Source organism: Toxotes jaculatrix, chromosome 4, assembly GCF_017976425.1.
Source record: "Toxotes jaculatrix isolate fToxJac2 chromosome 4, fToxJac2.pri, whole genome shotgun sequence".
In the NCBI taxonomy this organism is placed as follows: domain Eukaryota; kingdom Metazoa; phylum Chordata; class Actinopteri; family Toxotidae; genus Toxotes; species Toxotes jaculatrix.
In genome coordinates this window covers 19,712,080-19,735,494 of record NC_054397.1, presented here as the reverse complement: position 1 = coordinate 19,735,494, position 23,415 = coordinate 19,712,080, and the positions used below count along the sequence as shown (strand labels likewise).

General features: G+C 42.8%; 2 protein-coding genes and 1 long non-coding RNA gene across 7 annotated transcripts; 1 reads left to right on the top strand and 2 right to left on the bottom strand.

Moving 5' to 3' along the window:
* Positions 1–8: 8 nt before the first annotated feature.
* Positions 9–12,531, bottom strand: LOC121180566 (protein Niban 1-like). 4 transcript variants are annotated; one of them, XM_041036082.1, is made up of 14 exons: positions 12,325–12,531; positions 5,299–5,426; positions 5,062–5,187; positions 4,842–4,956; positions 4,557–4,718; positions 4,317–4,432; positions 3,897–4,001; positions 3,615–3,777; positions 3,337–3,527; positions 2,423–2,590; positions 2,194–2,310; positions 1,965–2,063; positions 1,768–1,879; positions 9–1,677 (listed from the first exon to the last, which is right to left on the bottom strand). In XM_041036082.1, exons 1-14 carry the CDS (start codon positions 12,398–12,400, stop codon positions 1,403–1,405), a joined length of 1,953 nt encoding a protein of 650 aa, XP_040892016.1. In that variant the 5' UTR covers positions 12,401–12,531; the 3' UTR covers positions 9–1,402. The 4 variants fall into 4 exon arrangements, 3 of the variants coding, with proteins under 3 accessions (XP_040892016.1, XP_040892017.1, XP_040892018.1); XM_041036083.1 differs by having other exon boundaries at positions 2,453–2,590; XR_005893955.1 differs by having other exon boundaries at positions 1,541–1,677; positions 1,973–2,063.
* Positions 12,532–17,187: 4,656 nt separating this feature from the next.
* LOC121181341 lies at positions 17,188–18,934 on the top strand. Of its 2 annotated transcripts, none has more exons than XR_005894003.1 (4): positions 17,188–17,294; positions 17,496–17,612; positions 18,509–18,687; positions 18,799–18,934. It is a non-coding gene; the product is annotated as an uncharacterized LOC121181341 (long non-coding RNA). The 2 variants fall into 2 exon arrangements; XR_005894004.1 differs by having other exon boundaries at positions 18,509–18,682; positions 18,799–18,927.
* Positions 18,009–23,270, bottom strand: LOC121181340 (long-chain fatty acid transport protein 1-like). The gene is made up of 14 exons (XM_041037257.1): positions 23,104–23,270; positions 22,840–23,017; positions 22,557–22,695; positions 22,165–22,420; positions 21,826–21,993; positions 21,122–21,191; positions 20,903–20,994; positions 20,465–20,574; positions 20,104–20,313; positions 19,879–20,005; positions 19,629–19,766; positions 18,790–18,954; positions 18,518–18,664; positions 18,009–18,440 (listed from the first exon to the last, which is right to left on the bottom strand). Exons 2-14 carry the CDS (start codon positions 23,007–23,009, stop codon positions 18,283–18,285), a joined length of 1,950 nt encoding a protein of 649 aa, XP_040893191.1. The 5' UTR covers positions 23,010–23,017; positions 23,104–23,270; the 3' UTR covers positions 18,009–18,282.
* Between the last annotated feature and the right edge of the window lie 145 nt (positions 23,271–23,415).

Here is a 23,415-nt window from a genome sequence, read left to right as displayed (position 1 = left end):
TCAGACAGCTCCTACCAGGTTTGGGTCAAGATTAATTTTATTTTATATAAATAACCTTTGGATTCTCTGAAGGCCCCGGTGGACTGTAAATCGTCCTTCTGTAATCCGCTGTCCTCCCCTTTAAGAGCAGATCCAGTACAGTCTATGATCCAGCTGTAGTCCATAGGAAGCATTTAGAAAGCCATGGGCGTGTCCAAAGCGTCCAATGTACTGCAGGCCTGTCACACTTCTGGAGGAGATTAGTGAAGCGAAGAAAGAAGTAGTGAGAAAAACTGCTGATGTTCACTCTCAGCTCTGTAGCAGTGGTTTCCAGGCTTATTGCTGCTTTGTAGATCCCTTCGAATGAAGTAAAACCTTTCTTGTGGGCCCAATGACAAGCTGTGAGCATTTAACCATTTACCCAAAGAATGAGTGACTTCAAGAGGCTTCAAGAGGTGAACATGCAGGATTTCCCCGGAAAAAATGCCCCCCGCCCTTTTTTCCCGTTCCTATCCTTTTACTTGTATTGTGACCTCTCAGGATATCTTTATTCCGAAGTTGGGTGCCACTATCGGTTAAGTGGGTGATGGAGTAAAATACATTTTGTACATTAAAGGTTTTTCAAACGTGTTTCAGGACAGCTCCAATCAAATTCTGCCAGAGACACGAGGAATAGTACAAAGGCCAAAACTGTGAAAAAGAAGAAAAGAAACATCTGGTATTTGTTTCAGCGCAATAATGTAACTCAAACCGGGACAAGTTTGCAGGCAGTAGGCTCCTGAGCTGTATGCTTTCATGAAGCACAATATGTTATAAAACAGTTACTGAGGATTATTTTCATTATTAATTAAATAATTAATTAATAATTTGAAAATTAATTTTGTCTGGTATTTAGTATATAAAATGTCACAGAATAATGAAAAATGCCAATCACAATATCCAAGGGCTCAAAGTGAAGTCTCCACATTGTTAGTTTTTCTGACCAGCTCTCCAGAATCCAAACAGCAGTGAAAAGCAGCCAGTCCTCACATCTGAGAAGCTGGAATCAATCAGTGTTTGGTGTTTTTGCTTATTAATTCTCTGTCTATTGACTAATCAACGAATCATTTCACTAATAAGCTATTAAATAACAAAGCAGACATACGATTAGGTGATGTGGTTTCTGTTTTGTTATGATCCTTTTTTTCCTTGAACTTTGTAATTTGAATAAATGTGCATTTTATTATTGTTAAAATACTTCTAGATTACTCTAAATCAGTTTCATTAATATAGTTGGTAATTAGTTTCTTTCCTATTTTCATTGTATCTCTGGTGAAAAATTAGACAAAAATAAGATAAAATCAGTACAGAGGCGTGATTGTGGTTTCCTCAGTGGAGGTTGTGACCCTGTACTCCAGTCTGTTGTGTTGGGGCTTCAGTTCCTTCATGGCTCAGTGAGACGGACATATTCTCCTGCATCCAGCAGCGAGAGTGTGTGGTTTTCAGAGTTCTCTGAGTTGGTCAAAGTGTCATCCTGGTCAGACATGGAGCTCGGCGTGAGAGTTTCAGATCCTGAGGAAGAGCCTGCAGAGGCTTGGAAGCAGTCACCAGGAGGCAGCAGCTCGTACACTGGTTCAGAGAAACCAGAGCTGGAGCCACAGGGAGTAATGGGGCTGACAGGGAGAGGCACAAACTGCTGCGGCAGGGAATACCTCATCACTGCAGTAGAAGAAAAAAAAACACAGTAGTTAGGTTGTTTTGACCCAGCCAGTAACTAAAAATAAAAAAATCACTCTTCACACTCTGTACCTGACTGGATATATGAGGTCAGGCTGTCTCGCAGAATGGAGTGGAAGATGATGTCAGGATGGATGAAGAGGGCTTGTTCTGAGTTCAGCATGACTTCATAACGAGACAAATCCTAAAACCAAGGATGTAACTATTAGAAATGAAGATGAAAAAATATAAGAAAACACACACACACATAAAAATGTAAAGACACACACCTGCTCACCCACACTGTGCACATATGCTGGCAGAGTTATCTGCAGGATCGTCTCAAGAATCAACTGAGATCGAAGAGCCAACAGTTCTGTGTCCAGGTGCTGCATATAAGTAGGTTTTCATTGCATTACATGCATGTATGTGGTTATAAGTGAGGAACAGACAGCATTTTCCCAAACTCTATGAATAAAAAATGTGGAGTTTTTTCCCCAAGCCCACAGTGTTACACACCTTGACCACTTTGTCTTTGACCCTGCACAGCACCGCCGTGAGCTGAGCAGAGTCAAGAGAGAAACATGGATATCGAGAGACCAACCTCAAGAACATCACAACACACATGTCAACCACCTGGAGGAGAGAAAAGAGCAGATGGATGTGAAAGACAGCATGATACAATTTAAAAAAAAATGCTACTCTTTACCTTAATTTTCTGGATACAAGAGCAGTTTTGTTAAATTACTTTGTAGAGAGCGTTCTGAGCTTTGAGTACCAAAGGTCTCCATGTTCCACTGTGGACTCCCCATGTTTCCTGTAGCCACGCACGGCCCTCTGAGCTCAGCTCCAGTCCGTCCAGGCACTGCCACATCCTGTCATCATCTGGCCCGAGGCCACTCAGAGGTGTCAGCACCTCGGGTACAAAACATCTTATGTACAGTTTCACCAGAGAACATTAAAACCACAACTGATGTTTTCTTCACAATGTATGAGAGTGCGCTGCCAGTTTTTTTCAGTTCCTGTTAGAATATAGCTCAGCGTAAAAGCCTGGTGATAAGATATCAGTGTCTTTTTTGGTACATTACTCTTAAAAAATATTATTAATATTTTAAAGGAAGCCTTATATGATCTTCCATTAAAATATTTTATGCCTCAGGCCACGTAAAGACTTCACATTCCATCACACGGTTACGAATTGCAAAGCTGTCAGACAAATAATGAGGTGGGCTGAGGAAACTATAAAAACACCTTGCCTGTCACCCGAGGGAAATATTTTTTTCATCAAAGATCCTTCCTTTGCTGCTAGTTTGCGCAAAAATAACAATAATGCATTAAGCTACTACCTTTAGAACAGTGATTCACAGCCTGTTTTGGTTTGTGACCATTTATAAGGATCACAGATTATGGAATTAGTGCCCTAGTGTGGACACAAGGTCCAGCAGTTTAACCAAAGAGTGATTTAGACTTTTCAGATTATTTCATTTGATGGTTTTTTGTCTTTCTTATGCATTTAAATATTTTGGAACCCTTTGCATTTTTCCAGGGAACCAATGGATGGACATGATCCCCAGCCTTGGTACCATTGTTCTAGAATGTAATGGAAAGTGTGTTAAAGAAATAAGAGTTTTGACTTTAAATTATGTAACTGTCAGGTTTTACCTCTTTTCTAACATCTTTTACTGAGATGCTCATCGATCCCAGGTCTATGATGTCATCGCATGTCTCCAGGAAGTATTGCCAGGTAGCTGCAAATCCATCACAGATGGGCGTGGCCACTTCCTGCAGAGTGCGGCCGAGTCTTGGGATGATGGTATGTAGGAGAGACTGTAGCATGGGCTCACACATGTCATCTAGGGCAAGCAGAGCAGCAAAGGTGAATACAATGAAGAGCGCAACTTCTTTTTGCATCTCCTGGCTTTACTGGCTCAAATACACACCTGTGATTGTGTGAGCGATGTGGTCATGCAGCAGACTGGCCTGCTGCAGTCCTGCGGAGATCTGTTTCTCCACATCAGCACGATGAAGTGACAGCTCCTCCTTCAGAGCTGACATCGCAGCTCTTACCTGCTGTTTTGCTGTCTTGTAGACCTCAGAGAGCAACTGACAGGCATGCAGAAATACACGTACACCAGCAGTTAATAGAAAGACACATAAGAGGCATTTTTCCTTTGGTTTACCTGTGTGTATGCTTAAGACTAAATATTTTCCTTTTCACCTACTCTCATCCAGGCTTGCTTCCTCCGACTGTGATGCCCGATAAACCTGGGAAATACTTTATTCTTGAGGTAGGACATCACTTCTTCCATCAGCATGCTCACCAACACCTGAGGAGCAAAGAGAGCCAGAAAAAGAAGTAGAAAGATGAGAGAGGGGCTATAAGAGGGGCAACAAGGCTCCTGTGATGGGATTGGAAGACAGCAAACAACACAAGAAGATGAAAATACCAAACCTTTTGCCTGATGATTGGTAGATAAGAGTAAGATGGTTAAACATCAAGGCAAAGAGAAAGTACTGTGGGATAAAAGTGATAGAGAAAAGAGAGAGGGAAAAGTTTTGAAAAAGTTTAGAGGATGGGAAAACAAGATCACAACATCAGCAGATGATAAAGATACCAGGTCTCTCGTCTGATGATTGCTCACCTCTTCCTCGTTGCCCATTGGATGTACCTCTGTTTGACAGTTTTCTCTGAACTTCTTCAAAGACGACACAGCATCTAAAAAGGCCTTGGATTCTGGTGAATTTTCACACCAGAGAGCTAACAGGCAGGCAGGAGATAATCCATGTCACGTCAATGGTCAACAAAAGAATAACCTTAAAGATCGCATTGAAACACATGCAAACTTTGGCTCACTTCGGAAACAGTGGTTGGAGAACTTCACCTGAGCTCTGATGTTGTGTTGCAGCTCGTAGTATGTTGGCCCACCGTGTCTGTTCCTGTTGTGACGCAGTGGCCAAACACACTGGGGCACTGTAAGGGTGCTGGATGAAGACAGGGAATGCTGTGGGGCAATCCCAACACGCCAGTTTCTCGCCTGATTTGCCTGAAGTAAGCAGCCACACAAGAGCACCGAAGTGTGTTTGTTTGAACAGAATCAAACAATAGCTACAATGTGTACGTTCGTTCAGACCACCTGACAGGTGGGAGCTGTAGTCTAACAGCATACCTGTGATGTGTCGGCACATGTCATCCACTAACTCACAATGCTCTCGTGTGGAGGTGCAGATCTGACAGCCAGAAAGAACGAGCTCTGTCTTACACCCCCAACCACCCTCAAATACCTGCAGCATAGGTCATAAAAACTTGCATATACATATATGTGTACGCTTGATCAGGCAACAGTAGAAGAAACAGCTGCACATCAGCTTCTGGATTTCTGTTTTTACCTCTTTGGCGTCACGGCTCTCAACTATGAAACTGCTGGTAACCTGTAGGTGGCGATGTGTCCAGATCCCCTCAAGGTACTGAGGGAGAGTCCCCTCCAACAGAATCCCAGCATGAGCAACAACATCCTGGATCACAAGGTCACTGATTATTAGAGCTGCCATACACTGTGTATTAATACCATCAACACACATAAAGTTTCATGTTTTGGCCAAAAATGTGCAGAGATAATTCCTCACTGGATGCTGGATCAGGGGACGGGGTTCAGTGGGCTCCACGTGTTTGTTCCTCATGTGCATCAGGAGACTAGAGCTGTATTGACGTCGATAGAGAGGAGCCAAATTTTCCATGATGGCAGCAATGTGGTCTGTGATCACAGAGAGAAAGACTAGATTTCAGCAAAATAGAACAGGCGACAAATTAAAGACAAAAAACCTGAATGATTGACTGGAGAAATAGCACATATGCTGATGCTTGATGATCGTTATGAAAATGATGAAAATTATATGAACATAATGTAATATAGCCTTTGGAATCACTACAAAGGCTATTATGCTGTCTTTAGATAAAAAATAATATTAAAGTTCATAAATGTTAAGTGTTAAAAAGTGTAAAAAATGTAAAAGATTTATTTTTTCTTTAGTTTATGTAATTTGTGTCAGAGTGAGTGTTCGGTTCCTTTCTTGGTTTTTGAAAACGGCAACAGAGTGAGCGCTCTTCTTGTCTATTTTATAACTAGCATCTTTGCCGCTCCGCTCAGATACGTTACCTGAGTGAACAGAGAAGATGGAAGCGGAGAGTCGCGCTCTTAAAGTTGGTGGATAAGTTCACACGCTTCAGCCGGTGACCACTACAGTCTGTGAGTGTTGCATGTGTGTAGTTTGAAGTGGTATGTTTAGCGTGTTGTGTTTGTAGCATTTTGTGTTAGCGGCTAACTCGCGTATTGTTTAGTTTAGCTTGCTTGCTAGCTCCATTTTACTTTGCAAATGTGTACTTTTTTACTTTTTGTGCGGATACTGCGTTGTTTTTTCTGTTGTATTTCAGTTTTACAAAAATTAATGACAGTGTGTGTCTGCAACCAAAACAAGTCGCCATTCGTCATTTGGTGTTAGCTGGCTGTCTAGCCTTGCAAGGGTACGTTTGGTGAGGGCAGCACAGTAAAAAGACTGAAACGCAGCGGGCTGAAGCATCAACAAACAGCATTAACCAACATGAATCTATGCTCAGGAAAGAGCTATCTTAAAGAATGTGCCACTATGCAGCAAAATGAAGCTTGTGGAGAACAAGAAGTTGCTACAACCACAAGGCAGACACCTCTTCCAACATTGGATGCTAAGTCACAGTCATCTAAAGCCTAAGCTAGACTCTCCCAGAGATCATCATCAACAACCTCTTCAGCTGTTAAAGCATATGCTAAAGCAAAAGCTGCCAGGGCTCAACTAGCTTATGCTGAACGAGAGGCGGACATGATGAAGCAGAGAGCAGAACTGCTGAAACAACAGGCTGACTTCGACGCGAGTCTCCATCTTCTGCATTGTCAAAGAGCTGCAGCTGAAGCTGAAGCTACGACCTATATGAAAGCTGAAATTGAAAGTGGTGAGCTTAAGCCTGATCCTCCTGTTGCTGAGGAGCCCATCAGTACATTTCAACGCACTCATGACTACATCCAACAACAGTCAGAGTTGCTCTTTACAGAAGAGCCATAGATGAAAAATAGATGACCTGAGAATACCTCATGTTAAACTGCCAGTGCTTCATGGTATTCAAAACAACACACAGGCAGTGTACAAAGACACAAAAGAGGCGCAACCAGTGATCAGGTGTTCATATAAAACTTACCTCCACAGTTCTCCAAAACACACAATCATTCCTGAAAAGGCATCTTTGCCAGAGCCTAAAGATACAAAGGAAGACTTTGCAAAATATCTCATGCGGAGAGAAATGGTGAGTGCTCGCCTCCTGCAATTTGATGACAAACCTGAAAATTACTGGGCCTGGAAAAATTCTTTTCTGAGTACCACTAAAGACTTGAATCTTTCAGCCAGAGAAGAGCTGGATCTTTTGACAAAGTGGCTTGGATCTAAATCCTCAGAACAGGCAAAGAGAATTCGTGCTGTGCACATCCTCAATCCTACAGCAGGTGTCAGCATGGTCTGGCAGCACCTTGAAGAGTGCTATGGGACACCTGAAGTCATTGAAGACACACTGCTCCAAAAGATTGAACATTTTCCAAGGCTGACTAATAAAGATAATGTTAAGCTACAAGAGCAAAGTGACATTCTTCTCGAGTTGGAGTGTGCTAAGAAGAGACGGGTCTCTTCCAGGGCTTGCATATTTGGATACAGCTTGTGGAGTAAAGCAAATTGTGGAAAAACTTCCTTTTAGCCTGCAAGAGAAATGGGCAAGCGTTGGAAGCCAATATAAGAAGGATCATGGAGTGGCTTTTCCTCCTTTCTTCGTCTTCTCCAAGTTTGTCCAAAAACAGGCAAGGATAAAAAAATGATCCAAGCTTCACCATGTCTGCTACCAACAATCATGTTCCTTCCAGGACAGAAAAGCCTGCACAGTTCAGTCGGAAAGCTTCTGTGGTGGTGCACAAAACAGACATCCCTGCCGAGTCATCAGGAATGCAAACCAGTCGTGTGCCAAAGAATTTGGAAGAACCAGATCATCGGTGTCCCATACATAAGAAGCCACATCCATTGAGAAAATGTGAACTTTTCAGGGGAAAACCTTTAGAAGAACGCAAAGCTTATCTCAGAGAAAACCGCATCTGCTATAGATGTAGTGGGTCAGTTCAGCACATGGCAAAAGACTGTAAGGTAGCTGTCGAGTGTGTTGAGTGCAACAGTGATAAAAACATTACAGCACTACATTCAGGTCATCTTCCTGCAACCACACAGAGTGCCGCAGCTGTAAAAGATGACAGCGGGGAGCAAAGTGGAAACTCTTCATCAGTAACATCAAAGTGTACAGAGGTATGTGGACACGATGACAGCTCACACTCATGTTCCAAAATCTGCCTAGTTAAAGTGTATCCTGCAGGAGAAGAAGAGAGTTAAAATGTATGCAGTGCTAGATGAACAAAGTACCAAGTCCCTTGCCAAAACAGAGTTCTTCACCCTTTTTAAAGTTAAAGGTAGCCCCAAACCATACATTCTGAAAACCTGCTCTGGAATTTCAGAGGCAGCAGGTAGAAGAGCTGTCAATTTCACCATTGAATCCATGGATAAGAAACTCCGGCTACCTTTACCTCCCTTAATAGAATGTGACATGGTGTCGGATGAGAGGACAGAAATCCCCTCTCCAGAAGTTGCACGTCATCACCCTTATCTGCTGCCAGTTGCTACCAAGATTCAACCTGTAGACCAAGATGCTCAGATTCTCCTGCTCTTTGGAAGAGACATTCTTCAGGTGCACAAAGCACGCGAGCAAATCAGTGGGCCCCGCAACGCACCATACGCTCAATGGCTAGACCTAGTCTGGGTCATCGTAGGGGGAAGTGTGCTTGGGAACAGCACACAAACCATCAGAGATCAACGTCTACAGAACAAACACACTGCACAATGGTCGTACATCCTTTCTCAAACCATGTCCAAACAGTGTCCATGTGAAGGAAGACTACGGTGACAAGACACAACACCACAGCCCAACCTTCACTGCACGTAAAGAGAATGCAGGTCTCACTGTCAGTGTACACGACCTAGGGAGTTCAGTGTTTGATAAGTCTGAGGATGACAATAAGTCAGCATTATTCATCGATGACAAAGCTTTCCTAGCCATCATGGATTCAGAGGTCCACCAAAACGAAGGAAGCAGCTGGGTGGCTCCTTTGCCATTTCGTTCTCCACGCTGAAGGCTTCCAAGAAACAGGGAACAAGCTTTCAAACGTCTCTGCTCGCTATGGAGGATGTTGGAGAAAAAACCAGAGATGAAAGTTCACTACATCAAATTCATGCAAAAGATGCTGGACAATGACCAAGCAGAGCTCACTCCACCTTTGGATAAAGGTAAAGAACACTGGTACCTGCCGACATTTGGTGTGTACCACCCACAAAAGCCAGACCAGATAAGAGTCGTGTTTGACTCAAGTGCTGAACATGATGGAACATCTCTCAATGATGTACTCTTCAGTGGACCAGACTTAAACAACACTTTGTTGGGAGTTCTTCTGAGGTTCCGTAAAGAGCCTATAGCCCTCACAGCAGATGTGGAACAGATGTTTTATTGCTTTGTCGTCCGAGAAGATCACAGGGATTTTCTCCGCTACCTCTGGTATGAGGACAACGACATCAACAAGGGTGTGGCAGAATACAGGATGAAAGTACATGTATTTGGAAACAGTCCTTCACCTGCTGTAGCCATCTACTGCATGAGACGAGCAGCTCAAAAAGGTGAATAAGAACATGGTTCTGAAGCAAGACAGTTCGTTGAAAGACAGTTCTACGTCGACGATGGTCTTACCTCAGTTGCTACACCTGAAGAGGCAATAGATCTTCTTGCACGAACCAGAGAGATGCTGGCAGAATCCAACCTATGGTTGCACAAAGTAGCATCAAACTGTAACCAGGTAATGGAAGCCTTCCCGGTAGAGGACCGGGCCAAAGAGTTGAAAGACCTGGACCTTGGTGTGGATCCTCTTTCTCTCTTCAGAGAAGCCTGGGGCTCTCCTGGAACCTAGAAACTGACAGTTTCACTTATCGGGTGTCCAGCAAAGAGAAACCATTCACTCAGAGAGGTGTGTTGTCAACAGTTAATAGTTTGTACAACCCCTTGGGCTTTGTAGCTCCAGTAATAATGCAAGGGAAAGCACTAGTCCGCGAACTGTCATCTGAGCAGAGTGAGTGGGACACTCCTCTTTCCTCAAGAAAGGAAGCAGAGTGGTAATTATGGGAAGTTTCCTTGAAGGCACTTGAAAACCTGCACCTACAGAGGTGCTACATTCCAGTATCACTGTCTTTAACATAGAAAAGGGAACTGTGCACCTTCTCAGACGCTTCTGTGGTAGCAATTGGAGCTGTGGCCTACTTGAGAGCTATTGACACTGAGGGACGGTATCATGTGGGATTTGTGATGGGCAAGTCCAAGTTGGCCCCTTGTCCTTGTGAGATACTTCCATGAGCAAGAAGCCCGCCAAGGACGACATATTACAGAGGGAGCTATCCGAGCAGCAGGATACTGGATAATTGGGAGCAAACGTCTGGTTTCTTCTGTTATTCACAAGTGTGTTACCTGTCGCAAATTACGAGGTAGACTGGAAGAACAGAAAATGGCAGACCTGCCTGCAGACAGACTCACTCCTGAGCCTCCATTCACCACTGCTGGCCTTGACGTCTTTGGGCCATGGTTCATCATGACATGCCGCACAAGATGCAGAAGTGCAACAAGCAAACCCTGGGCTGTGCTTTTTACATGTATGTCAACCAGAACAGTACATATTGAACTGATTGAAACTATGTCAACTGACAGTTTTATTAATGCTCTGAGGAGGTTTTACTCCATTCGTGGACCAGCAAAACTTCTGCAGTCAGACACAGGAACTAACTTTGTTGGGACCTCCAGGAGAAAGGATGTTCCTGGGTGTTTAATCCATCTTAACGTTTCCCACATGGGTGGCTCTTGGGAACGGCTCATTGGAGTTGCTAGATGGCTTCTGGACGCTATGCTGCTTCAGACAGGACCAACGCGACTAACACATGAAGTCCAGAGTACTTTCATGGCAGAGGTGATGGCAATCATGAATGCAAGACCCCTTGTACCGATATCCACTGATCCTGATAATCCAGCAATACTCACCCGAGCAACATTGCTTACTCAGAAGATGAGTGCAGTCTCAGCACCTTCTGGATGTTTTGGCACAGCTCAGTTGTATGGAAAGCAGTGAAAGCAGGTTCAGTGTCTTGCTGACACATTTTGGAAGAGATGGAAAGGAGAGTATATAGCCACTCTTCAGAGCTGAAGGAAGTGGACAAAGGACAAACCAAATGTCAAAGAAGGAGATGTTGTCTTACTGAAGGATGGACAGGCCCAGAGGACTGACTGGGCAATGGGACTGATTGTCAAGGTTTTGCCAAGCAGTGAGGTAAGGTTCTCCAAAGGCCAATCTCAGAGATTGTAGTCCTTCATTCAGAGACTGAGTGAAAAGATAACAGTTTAAGACAAGACATTTCCCCTCAAGTTGTTATAATGCTATTATATCAAGCGGGGAGTGTGCTGTCTTTAGATTAAAAATAATATTAAAATTTATAAATGTTAAGTGTTAAAAAGTAAAAAATGTAAAAGATATATATTTTCTTTAGTTCATGTAATTTGTGTCAGAGTGAGTGTCCGGTTCCTTTCTTGGTTTTGGAAAATGGCAACAGAGTGAGCGCTCTTCTTGTCTATTTTGTAACTGGCATCTTTGCCGCTTCGCTCAGGTACGTTACCTGACTGAACAGAGAAGATGGTAATGGAGAGTCGCGCTCTGAAAGTTGGTGGATAAGTTCACATGCTTCAGCCTGTGACCACTACAGTCTGTGAGTGTTGCACGTGTGTAGTTTTAATTTTATGTTAGCGGCTAACTCGCGTATTGTTTAGTTTAGCTTGCTTGCTAGCTCCATTTTACTTTGCAAATGTTTTGATGTTGCAAAATGATTTGCTTTGTTTTTTTCTGTTGTATTTCAGTTTTACAAAAATTAATGACAGTGTGTGTCTGTGACCAAGAAAAGTCGCCATTCGTCATCTGATGTTAGCTGGCTGTCTAGCTTCGCAAGGGTACGCTTGGTGAGGGCAGCACAGCTATTGATCCCCAAATTGAACCCCTCTTGGAGATTCTGGAGTAACATGTCAGACGGCGCTCTCCACCACGATCATCAAACACGGAGGACTGGTAAATATGTTTTTTCCATTAATTTGTCACCTGCATTCATGTCAACTCAGTGACAGTTCAAATACAAAGTTGATGTTGTGTTTGGTAAATAGCAGCATTCTCTGCTCTTGAGCATGAATGACAAAGGACAGAGAGAATGGGGTCAAAGGTCCACTGGACACAAAGAGGGGGAAAAAAAAGAATTCTTTGTTTTATGAAACAATACATAAACTTTGAGTCTGAGTTCGACCGGGATCTGATGAGACCAGGCCAAAAGCAACAACTGTAACATGAATCATTCGAAGCTGTTTTAAGGTGAGAGAAAGATTCTGCTGATCTTGAAAGGGAAACATACGACTGGCCCGTTGATCAGAGCTCACATGCTCAAAAATATTTTACACTACTCCTTTGAACTTACCTGAGATGTACCTGTGTTCTTTGGAGTTCAGGTGACAGGTGAGCTTCCCTCCCATTCTCCTGTGTTTTCCTTTCATTTAATCCCTCTCCCTCTTGTTTATTTCTCTCTTCTGCTCCGGCCTTGCGCGAAGCTCTTCTTCTAATCGGTCGTAATTGTTAATCCCCAGCCTTTTTTATCACTCTCTCTCCGCACCTTTTCCTGTACTCGCACGCCATTTCGCCGTGTTACTCAATAAAACTGATTTATGTTGACAGTCAATACTTGAGACAAACGTGGCAAAACAACAACTAACCCCGCTGGGTGCCCTCATACTCCGGTTTATTTGCAGTAACATTAAACAGTGGAATCAGGACCAGGAGCACTTTTCCAGAAAGAGTGAGGACTTTTCTCAGAATCTGATTGAAAACAGTGACAAGAGAACTACATGTTTATAGTTATAGTCACATCATCAGCAATAAAGAAGCTGAAGTTGAATATTAAAGTAGTCTTATTGTCCGGAAACACAGTGAACTGATCAAAATGTAGCTGACTGTCCAGTGTGTACCTGAAGTGTTAGTGTCTCTTTCTCATTTCAGCTCAGCTTAGATCCATTTCCTCCTCCTCCTCCTCCTCTCACACTCTTGTCTCATCAAATCCTCATTTGTCTTTTTTTTTTTTTTTTTTTGTTTCCTTTAGCGTACAGCTTGTCATTTTCACCACCAAAGCCTCTCTGACCTCTGGCCTCTTCTGCCTTCATTGCTTCGACCTCCCTGGCAACATAATGCAGACAGAAGGTAAGTTAACAGACGTATGGAAGTTAAAGCTTTCACTAAACGAGTGTGTGAAGGAGTTTGTCATGTTTTTCGTCCCCTGAGGTCACACCAATACAGTTCGCACATCTGCAGCTGACAGACCGTATGGGCTGCATGAATTGTCAGTGACCTGACAGATAGAGGGATGGTAAAGCAGACACAGGGGGATTGTAGTGTTCCACCCATCCTCTAGTACATCACCCTTTCATCACCTTGGAGTCAAGCCATGAAATCCATTTTCCGAGCATGATGTGACTAATGTTAAGTGGCACAACCCAGAATCAGCTGTTGTAATTGAGCAGACTGATAACAGAGCTGTACAGTCGAGAGAGGAAAATTGAGCGCTACAGCAATTGAGCCACTCTTAGGAGCAGTGCAGCAAAGCCTTTAACTTCACCGAACATAATTTTCTGGAGAGAGAGAGAAACAGAGAGTGAGAGGTAGCACTCAGCCGCCTGAGGATTATTGGAGCTGAGAATGAGGACAGCAGAGAAAGAGAGGAGAGAACTGAGGGAGCAGAGCATGCAATGCAGAGCTTTACAAAAACATTATAGGAAATACAGGCAAACACATGCACAGACACCGACTGTGAGGTGTTGTGTTTCGTCTTGTCTCAGCCGGTGTGCGACAGGCTAAATGAGTCTTTGGTTCAGATACATATTGTAGCAAATGGAGCAGATATGGATAAATCTAGGATAAAAGTTAGAGGATAGGCCTTTTTCAAGTCTGTCTTAAAACAGTACTCATGTTCCCGTTTGCGAAATATCACTTTTAACCTCTCTACTAATCTGTTACACATTTAGTCTGATGTGTCAAAGGTTGAAACAGGAAAGCTCTCAATGGTAACAAGTTCACAGTTTTAATTAGCTGCTGTATGTGAGTGTATCCACAAAGCACCTGACCCGTTGCTGTAACTTGAGAATGTACATATACAGATTGCATGTGTCCACACCTTTCATCTATTTTACTTTAGGTCATATGATTCAATGAAACATGACTCACCTGTCAAAGCTGATCTGCTCTGCGTGTGCTCACAGTGTTAAAGGGTAATGAAACTGGATCCATTAAACCTAACTCAGACTTGGCACATTCAGCATGAAGTGCTAATATATGTTTCCAAAATGACCAGCTAGCACACATTCACTCTCGCTATTAAATCCTGAATCAGAGAGGCTTGATCTGAAATATACATATATAATAAACGGACAATAATTAAAAGAAAACTTGCTGCGTGAGCTGTTAATTTAAAAGAATAAATAGATCATTTGTGCACATCCTAAAAATTAAGATTAAGAGATACTTTATTAATCCCCGTGTGGAAATTCTCACTTCACAAAAGTAAACTGCAAAATATCACCAGAACCCAATGAAACCTTTCCTTTGCTTGGAAAAATATGCCATTCAGAGACAGAACTGCTGCACCGCTATGAGGGGGAAAAGGGTGGAATAGTAAAAATGACAAGCAAAGGCCCAGGGATGAATTTGGCCTCAGGATGTGAGAATATACCATAAATCACAGGGTCGTGAAAGTCGGACTGACACTGCAGGGTGGTGTATGGTTACATCTGGTGTAGGCTGAAGTGTGAGACGGAGTGTGTAAACAGATCTACTGTATGTAACTCCAGTGCCTCTTACCTCATTTCCAAACTGATGTATGGCAACTGCACATGCAACACCAACACCAAAACACATGGACACACTGCTCTTCCCCTTTCTACCATCTTCCCATGATCCCACTTTTCATCTGTTTTATGCTCTCACTACTGAATTTTGACACAAACCAAACTGGCTTCATATCTGAACGCTGCAGCTACCAGCCGCCCCTCCATGAGCTGCCGGTCCCCTCTCCCAGAATCCCTCCCTGGATCGGAGGCAGAAGGCCTTCTCTCACCTCCCTGGTCAATTGATTCTCCAGGGCGCTGTGAGGAACATGAAGAGAGTCTGTCTATGTTCTGCTTGGATGACCTGGAGCCTTTATGTAAACACTGTGCAGCTGTAAGCCATGTAGGACACAGGGTTTACTTCATAACTGAGGCTGCAACTGACTGCAAGGTAGGAGTCAAGTATCACTAAAACTAAGACTCTGAAACATTTTCATTGCACTGAAAACACTGATTTAATTTTTTGAGCCCTTGGACAACAAAAGATGCATAATGTTTTAAAATCAGAAATGAGTAATGATAAATATGCTTTTCATTTATGACAGTCAAATTGAACTTGGAGGTAAAAGAACGTGTTGTTTAGATAATACTGAATCAATAAATAAATAAATGAAATAAATAATAAATGGATAAATATAAACAAACTGTTCTATTGTCCATCTCCAAATTTCTGCTAGTTCTTAAATCTTCACTTCTGTCATAAGTAGAACTTTTCAGAATATGTTTTGTCCTCGATTCCTTTGTATATTTACTATGTTTTTATTTTACCTTCAAATTTGAAAGCATGAATTATACTTGATGTTTTTTGCAATGTAGCCATTTTTACTTGTGAAACACTGGCTCAGAACATTTTTGCTTGTGTCTCCTCTTATCGCCTGTCATAGGTATATTTGTCCATGAGTCATAAGCAGTTCAACCAAAATGATTTTCCTTGTTTGATTTCAATTAAGTTTTAAGGCCTCAAAGATTAAATTATGCAGTGCTTTAAAAAAAAAAAAAAAGTCAGGGAAAATTAACATGTTTTGTACATGTTCTTAATTTTTTCTTACCACATTAATCATCTTGTGACCCCTGAAATCTATCCTGTGGCTGCTTTGAGGGAACCACTGAAGTAAAAGACCTGAAATAGGCCGACTCATTCCTCCACGAAAAGCCATAAAGCATCGTGCTGATGGATCAGATACAGAGCAGCTGGCAAGAATTCACTGTTTTCCTCAAGGACACTTCAGCAGGGCAGATGATTGCCAACAAGAGTGCTTGACTGCTGGTTTTCCAGTGAGCGTCGCCCTGCTGCCACAAAGCCAAACCAAACAGCAGCACGACGACATCAAACAAGAGCAGAGCTCCCCGCAGCAAATGTTCTTCCAACATCTGAACCCTAGTTTTTACCAAGACTAAAGGGGGGCACTCTCAAGACTGTTACTTTTTCATGCTTGCTGCGACCACAGCAAGAAGATATTTAAACAAGGAGGCAGTCAGGCCTTTTTTTTCTCCCTCTGTAAATATTCATTTCCTGCCCAAACACATGCCGCCTTGTGCTCATCCAAGATTAGTTTGTTCGAGCAGAATTTAAAGGGAGTTTTAAAGAGGCACCGAGCTGAAATGCTGCATGCTCAGATCGCACATCACATGAAATTTGACCTACACACACACACACACACACACAGCAAAATGCTGGTGGAGTGTGTTAAGTTCATGTGAATACTATCAGTATACAGGGCTGGCTCATGAATATGTTGCAGGGAAACTGTATCAGTCTCTGCTTGTACTTTTACATAAGTAATAATCATAGTTGCAACACAGTGTACTTAAGGTCTCACATCAATGTTGTAACTTGTAAAGATGGATGAGCTGATTTTAAATATTCATGCTGTTGGGTTGTTTAACCTGCAATAACGTGTCTTATAAACTTGTTATACCTGTTGGTTATTAAAACATAATCTGCAAACTAATAACTGCAGCTGTCACATAAGTGTACGTTCCTCAAATAAACTACAAATACCTTAAAGTTGTACTTAAGTACAGTAACTTGAGTAAATGTACCTAGTTACTTTTCACTACTGGGTTTAACTGTATATTTCAAAGACACTGGAAAAAGTGATGTCTTTGGCCTCCCTGCGTTCCCACAGACACTAAGTGAAAGTAATTCTCCTTTTGACAACTAGGAGGAGCTCAGAACATTGGACTGAAGACAAAGATGATTCACTTTGAGGAAATCACACATACCTGTGAACATGTTTCCAGACACAACCAGGTAGAACTGCAGCTGCAAAACAAAACTTAAAATCAACTCAGTAATGTTGAGAAGCAGTGCTCAGTGTGTGTGTATGTGTTGCTTCAGGTCTCATTTCTTGCGATGTCCCCACACTTTCCTCACTTTTTCCGTTCTTCCAGGCTGAGGTCAGACTCACCGAGGAACAGATGAAAAAGGAGTTTGAGAGTCTTCACCAGTTTTTGAGAGAGGAGGAAGCAGCCAGGATACTTGAACTCAGGAAGGAACAGGGATGATTTTTTACAGGTAATATCAATTAATCTTTACATCATCAATCAATGAACAGGAATATGTTTGTATTTGAGACAATAAACACATAAACTCATCTCTTACAGCACTACCAAGACACTAAGAATAGGTATGTGACTTTTCTATTGATTCTTAACACACCAGCACATACAAGCAAGTGCAACTGAGTGTTGGTCTGCCCATATGTATTTACTGCAGTACCTGGATGAGTCACACAGAGCCAAAGGTTGGCAGCTCTCTGATAGATGTGGCCAAACACCTGGGATATCCTCCACTGTGCTGTCAGGGAGAAGATGAAACACACTGGCACCAACAGTTAGTGTATTTCTGTGCATGTCGGTTCTTCATATTCCCTCTCTCCCTGCCCTCAGCATGTCTGTATCTTCATTGTGAGCATGTTAGCATGCTGATGATAGCATTTAGCTCCAAACACTGCTGTGCCTAAATATGGCCTCACAGAACTGCTTGCAAGGCTGTTAACTCATTTTAAAATACATTCAAGAATAGGTAACATTGGATTTTCTTTATAAATAGTGTGAAAATATAGCTGCTCATCAATATTTAAAAGGCACTGAAATAGTACTACAGCCTAACAACAGTTGCTAATAACCGATAAAGCTAAAAGCTGAGTTTCAGCTTCAACTTCATGTTTGTTTTAGATGAAGGATGTAAAACGATTAATGCTGTCTTCTATTCAAATGACTTTAGCTGTTACAGGCTTTTGCATGTTTTATTAAAAGTATTTTACACAAAGATAGATACAGTCAATGTATGAAAAATTACATTAACTTTGGTAAAAAAAAAAAGTTTATTTGATTGCAAAAAAGAAAAACAAAAACAGCAATACATTTGTGTTCCCACAGTCATCAGTATTTATAGGGATGTAAATCCCTAGAGACACATCCATGTATTTTCTTCCTTTCTTGCTCCTTTGAAATATAGGTACAATCCTCTTCAACAGTCTGTATCTCCTTAGTCTCCTGTTTCATAGATGCACTTTTCCCTCCATGATGGCATTAAGCAGTTCATCAGTAACAGCCTCGTAACGCCCAGCACGACTGTTCAGAAAATAAATACTTTCACTTGGGTCTTGTGGCTTGTATCCTTCCTTTCGTAGTCGCGTCTTCTGAATTTTGAATGTACCTGAGGGCAAAAGTTAATAAGTTGACATGACTTTTTTTGTATGTGTATTTGTTTGCATTTTTTTGCAGTTATCTCACCTGTAGTGTCAACAGATGGCATGAGTCGCAGGAAGACTGGGCGTGCATAAGAGGGCAGGGCTTTCTGTACAGCAGTGAAAAATGCATTGAGGTCAAACTGGTCTCCTGCATGAGCTATTGCTGCCATACCAGCCTTTCCCTCCACACCTGCAGACAGACAGAATGGTGATGTAATAAAGAGAGGACAATTTAATAGTAACACCCACATTTACCTGTCTTTTTTTCATTCATGTTTTTATCGCTGTCCTGACTCTGCCTTGTCTCATCTCTACCTGGCACAGAAACTCCATAGACGGCCACGTCAGTATGTCCCAGCAGGCCACTGAGGACTCCCTCCACCTCTGTGGTGGAAACATTCTCCCCTCGCCATCGAAACGTGTCGCCGCTGCGATCCCTGAAGTACATGTAGCCATATTCATCCATAATCAGCACGTCACCTGAAAGACAGAGAGAGGGGAACAGACAGAGACAGAAATAATAACAATCATCATCATCATGCCTGGAGGGGATTATAGAGCAAGTAGGGTGAAGGTTAAGTCTGTTGGGATGATGATTCACCAGCACTGTTTTGACTTTGCTAGTAAATGATGGTGATTCACTGTGCTGTTTATTTATGATTAAAAAAAAAAAAAGTATAAGAAGTCTTGTGTAAATGTGTAAAATTCTAAACTATCATGTGCAATGATTTTCCTGAAATGTAATGTCTCCTGTAGGCAAACTGTGTAACTCCCTCAGTGCGTTCTTGTATCTACTGTCATCCTCTGTATTTCTTTTATGTGTTGCGTAGCCGAGTCCTTTTCACGGAGTGAGTAGTGTTTTCATCTCCATTACTCATCATCCATCGTTTTTTCTCCTCATAGGGAGTTGGAGCCTATCCCCCCATGAACTCTGTATAGAAAACACAGCTGAAAGGTTCCCAGTTTGTCATCAGTGACAGTGAATCACTCTGATTCACCTCTGGGAAATTTAAAGTCTCCAATTCGTACGTGTTATACTGTATGTCTGGACAGCCTTAAAAAACATTTACGACCACAGACAGGCTCTAAATGAAACTCACATAGTCCATCATCATCATTCAAACTGTGTGTTAAAGAAGCAGAATGAAACATGCCTGAGATATAAGCCGAGTCTCCCATCTTGAAGACATTGTGAGTTATTTTCTGGTTGGTTGAATCCTGATCAGCGTAGCCATCAAATCTCCTGAGCGGATCAGTGTGGTTGATGCGTCCCATTAGCATACCTGGCTCACCTGCAGAGGGACAGAGATGGGAGGAGAGGAAAGAAAACATTAATGATATATTCATAATATGAATTGTGTAATGTCTTTGTCCATTTGTAGGTTTGTGAAGATGTGTCCTCACCGGGCAGACAGGGTATACAGAGTCCCTTTGAATCCCTGAGCAGCTCTCTGCTCTCCTCCTGCACCCTGACCAGTCTGATGGGGTAAAAGTCAGGAAGGATTCGGCTGTTGAAGCCGCACGCCCCCACCTGGACGCATGAAAACGTGTGTATGAGACAGGAGACAGGTGAAAAAAACTCTTCAGTCTATCCTGATGTCATTAAAGATAACATCCACACAAACACACCTTTCCGTCTATGTTGAGCAGGCTGCAGTTGCACTCTGTGGCACCATAAAATTCCCCAACTCTGTGGATTCGAAATCTCTGGACAAATTCTTCCCACACGGCGGGACGGAGGCCGTTACCAATGGCAACACGGACCTGGTGATGAGCCTCAGATGGGCGGACTGGCTGGGCCAACAGGTAACGGCAGATCTCGCCTATGTACTGGATTACCTAGACATGGACACACAGAGAGGCAGGACAGATCAATATAACCATTTTCTTTCCCTCCCAAAAAAAGAGATCAGTCCGTATTGATTGAAGAGAATCAATACGGACAACTGTTCTGCAGCTGGACACATTTTTTATGGCAGTGAGTACTCACAGTGCAGTTATATTTAACACAGTCATCCCAGAAGCGACTGGCTGAGAACTTCCTCCTGACGACAACAGTCAAACCAAAGAGCAAACACTGGCCCACACCCATGATGGTACCTGTAAACATCCACATGAACACATACACACACATATACAGCACATATTTACAAACAAACATATAATGACACTAGTAAACGTATTGAGTTTTTCCTATAACTTAACACCTCTGACTAGTTTTAGTAAACTATTCAGAGACATCATTTATCTAAGTGAAGGGGAGCTACAGACATAAGACAGTGATTGCAAATCAGTGATATACACCAGCAGTATAAAAATACACTTGAAGAACTTAAACAGCTACTGGATATGGAAAGCAATAATGAGGAGGACATTCTTGTTAAAAATAGGGAAAAAAAAGAATAGTTTGAAACAGGGCGAGGCCTACCTGCAGAGTGATACAGGGGAAGGGAGTTGTAAATGATGTCATCGCGTCGCAGGCCAAAGGCGTGGAAACCAAAGGCAGCGATGCGAAAGTACCTGAAAAGAAAGATGGAAGAGACTGACGTCCAGTTTCTCATTAGGAGTCACTGATGGACCTGATTCTCACCAACTAACTAACACTAACAATTTTAACTGCAAATTGCACTTAGCAACTTAAACTCACCGGCTGTGCACCACCACAGCTGCCTTTGGCATTCCTGTTGTCCCAGACGTGTAGATGTAAAAGAGTCTGTCTGCGTGGAGAGAGCAATAAAACTTTTATAGGAATTGTTCGACATGTTTTTCACCCTCATCATTTGTCTTTTGTATATTTGTGTTTCGTATGTGTGGTATGCACTGGGACTCCCACATCATTGCTTAACAACATGTTCCTGTCTCTCCTTCCATACACTCTGGGTGACAGACTGAGCGAGCAAAGACTTGAAGAATATTAGCTTAGGAATGTGAGGTGATAACAGAGGTAAACCAATACAGATAAGCAAATCAGTACGGGAAAGGTTATTTCACAAACGTATCACCTAATAACTAAAAAGTGAAGTTTCGAGTGAAATTTAGATGTACTATATCAAATGAAAACGAAAATGTCTTTCACAATGTCTGCACATGCTGTATGTAATTCAGTATTTCTTTAAGGTGAGCTGATGATTTGTTTGACAGCGATGGGTATGTTCATGTGCTATCCAGTGGATTAAGTCTCATAACAAGACGAGAGAGAGTGAAAACTGGCAGCAAGCAGTTTTCTCTGGCAGGCAAAGACTTGCTAAGGAGAAGAAGGTGTTGCAATCAAAACCTATTAGTATGTGACATAAGGGCATGATATGACAAACACAGCCGCATACCCAGCCACAAACCTGTGCAGAGGCTCACCGTTAAACTCCTTCCTGAGGGCGTAGTTTGGCGGGTGTTTGGGTGAACTGGCCAGCAGGGCGTCCAGGTTCTGAGCACGGAGGCTGCAAAGCTTCACCTCATCCCGTTGCTCACCACTGCTGAACAAATCCGTGCTGGTCTGCAGGGAGCTGCTCACTTCTGACACAGCTGAAGGGTGACCAGAAATGAAATGTCACAAATGTAGGGTGAATTTTTGTATAAACTGAGAAGCATTTTCTGTTCGGTTAGGTCTCAAACACCACACCGCTGCTGTAAATGCCTTCAGCTATATAACTGCATCCACAGCATCTCTGTCTATAATCTATGATCTGTTCCTACCTTCAGTCAGCTCCGTCCCAAACACCATGGCCCGAGCACCAGACGCACTGACACAGTGCAGGAGCGAGTCCTGTCGAAGGTTGAAGTTGATGAGTGCGGCCTCTACACCCACCGTGGCAAGACCCAACCACAGAGCCACCACCAAAGGCTGGCTTTCCATGTACAAGGCCACCACATCACCCTCGACCCAGCCTTGTGCCAGCGCCCAGTGTGCCACAGCATTGCATCGCTCCTGCAGTTCCCTGAAAGTCCAAACCTGGAATAAAATAAACACGGAGATGAAGACCAACTTGACAACAAGGTGGCTGATGGTAGGTTTCATTTCCATCTCAGTGAAGGTGCTGATGCTGTTGATTCGATGTTTTTGTTTGTAATCCTTGGTATGTCCTCACCTCCCCTGTGGCCTCATAGATCAGGGCAGGTTTGTCTGGGTGAAGTTTCACCATCTGGGCAAACAGGGCAGGGATAGTGCTTCTATTTCGCAGATTACGGTACATGGAAAACCTCACTCGCAATATAACAGCCAGGCACCTTTTAGATAGTGAGGCACAGATGAGGAAATGCAGATGAAAATACGGACTGGAATAGCAAAAAGCAACATAGCAGATGAGTAAGTGTCAAATATGACAGCGGGAGAAACACACATGTACATGCACATCAAAGCACAACACTTACATTAGGTCTCTTTTGATGGTGCGTAGAGCTACATGAATGAACTTCCAGGAGCCCCTCCAGACCATGAGGACCCCCAGCCCTGCCAACAGGCTGCAGAGCCAGGGTAGGGAGAGGAATTTTACAGCCCCCAAAACGCTGAGGGACACTATGGCACCACTCATCAGATGCATAATAGGATCTGTGGGGGGGCATACAACTAGTGACTTAATTCACAAAACCAAGCACAACACGTAGCGTTATGATGTGATAAGAAAAGTCTCTTACCTGTACAGGAATTTCAAACCACCAATAAATAAAGAAAGGAGTAAACAGCAGCAGTGGGGCTCTGAAGCTCCTCCACGCGTCCTAGGAAATGTCAGCTTAACTTTTTAGTCGAGCCACAGCGGATCCAGCAGCTCAGACGAGCTGTTAGATGTTCGCAGAGCGGTCGTCGGAAGTGAAAATGCCCTAAAAGCTGCAGCACGCAACGCAGGTTACAGCTCCTGCGTCAGAGCGTGATTCATTAAGGCTGAGTTCATAAAGTCTGCGTTATGAAATTACAGAGGTCTGAAAAATGGTTTGTTCATCTGATGACAA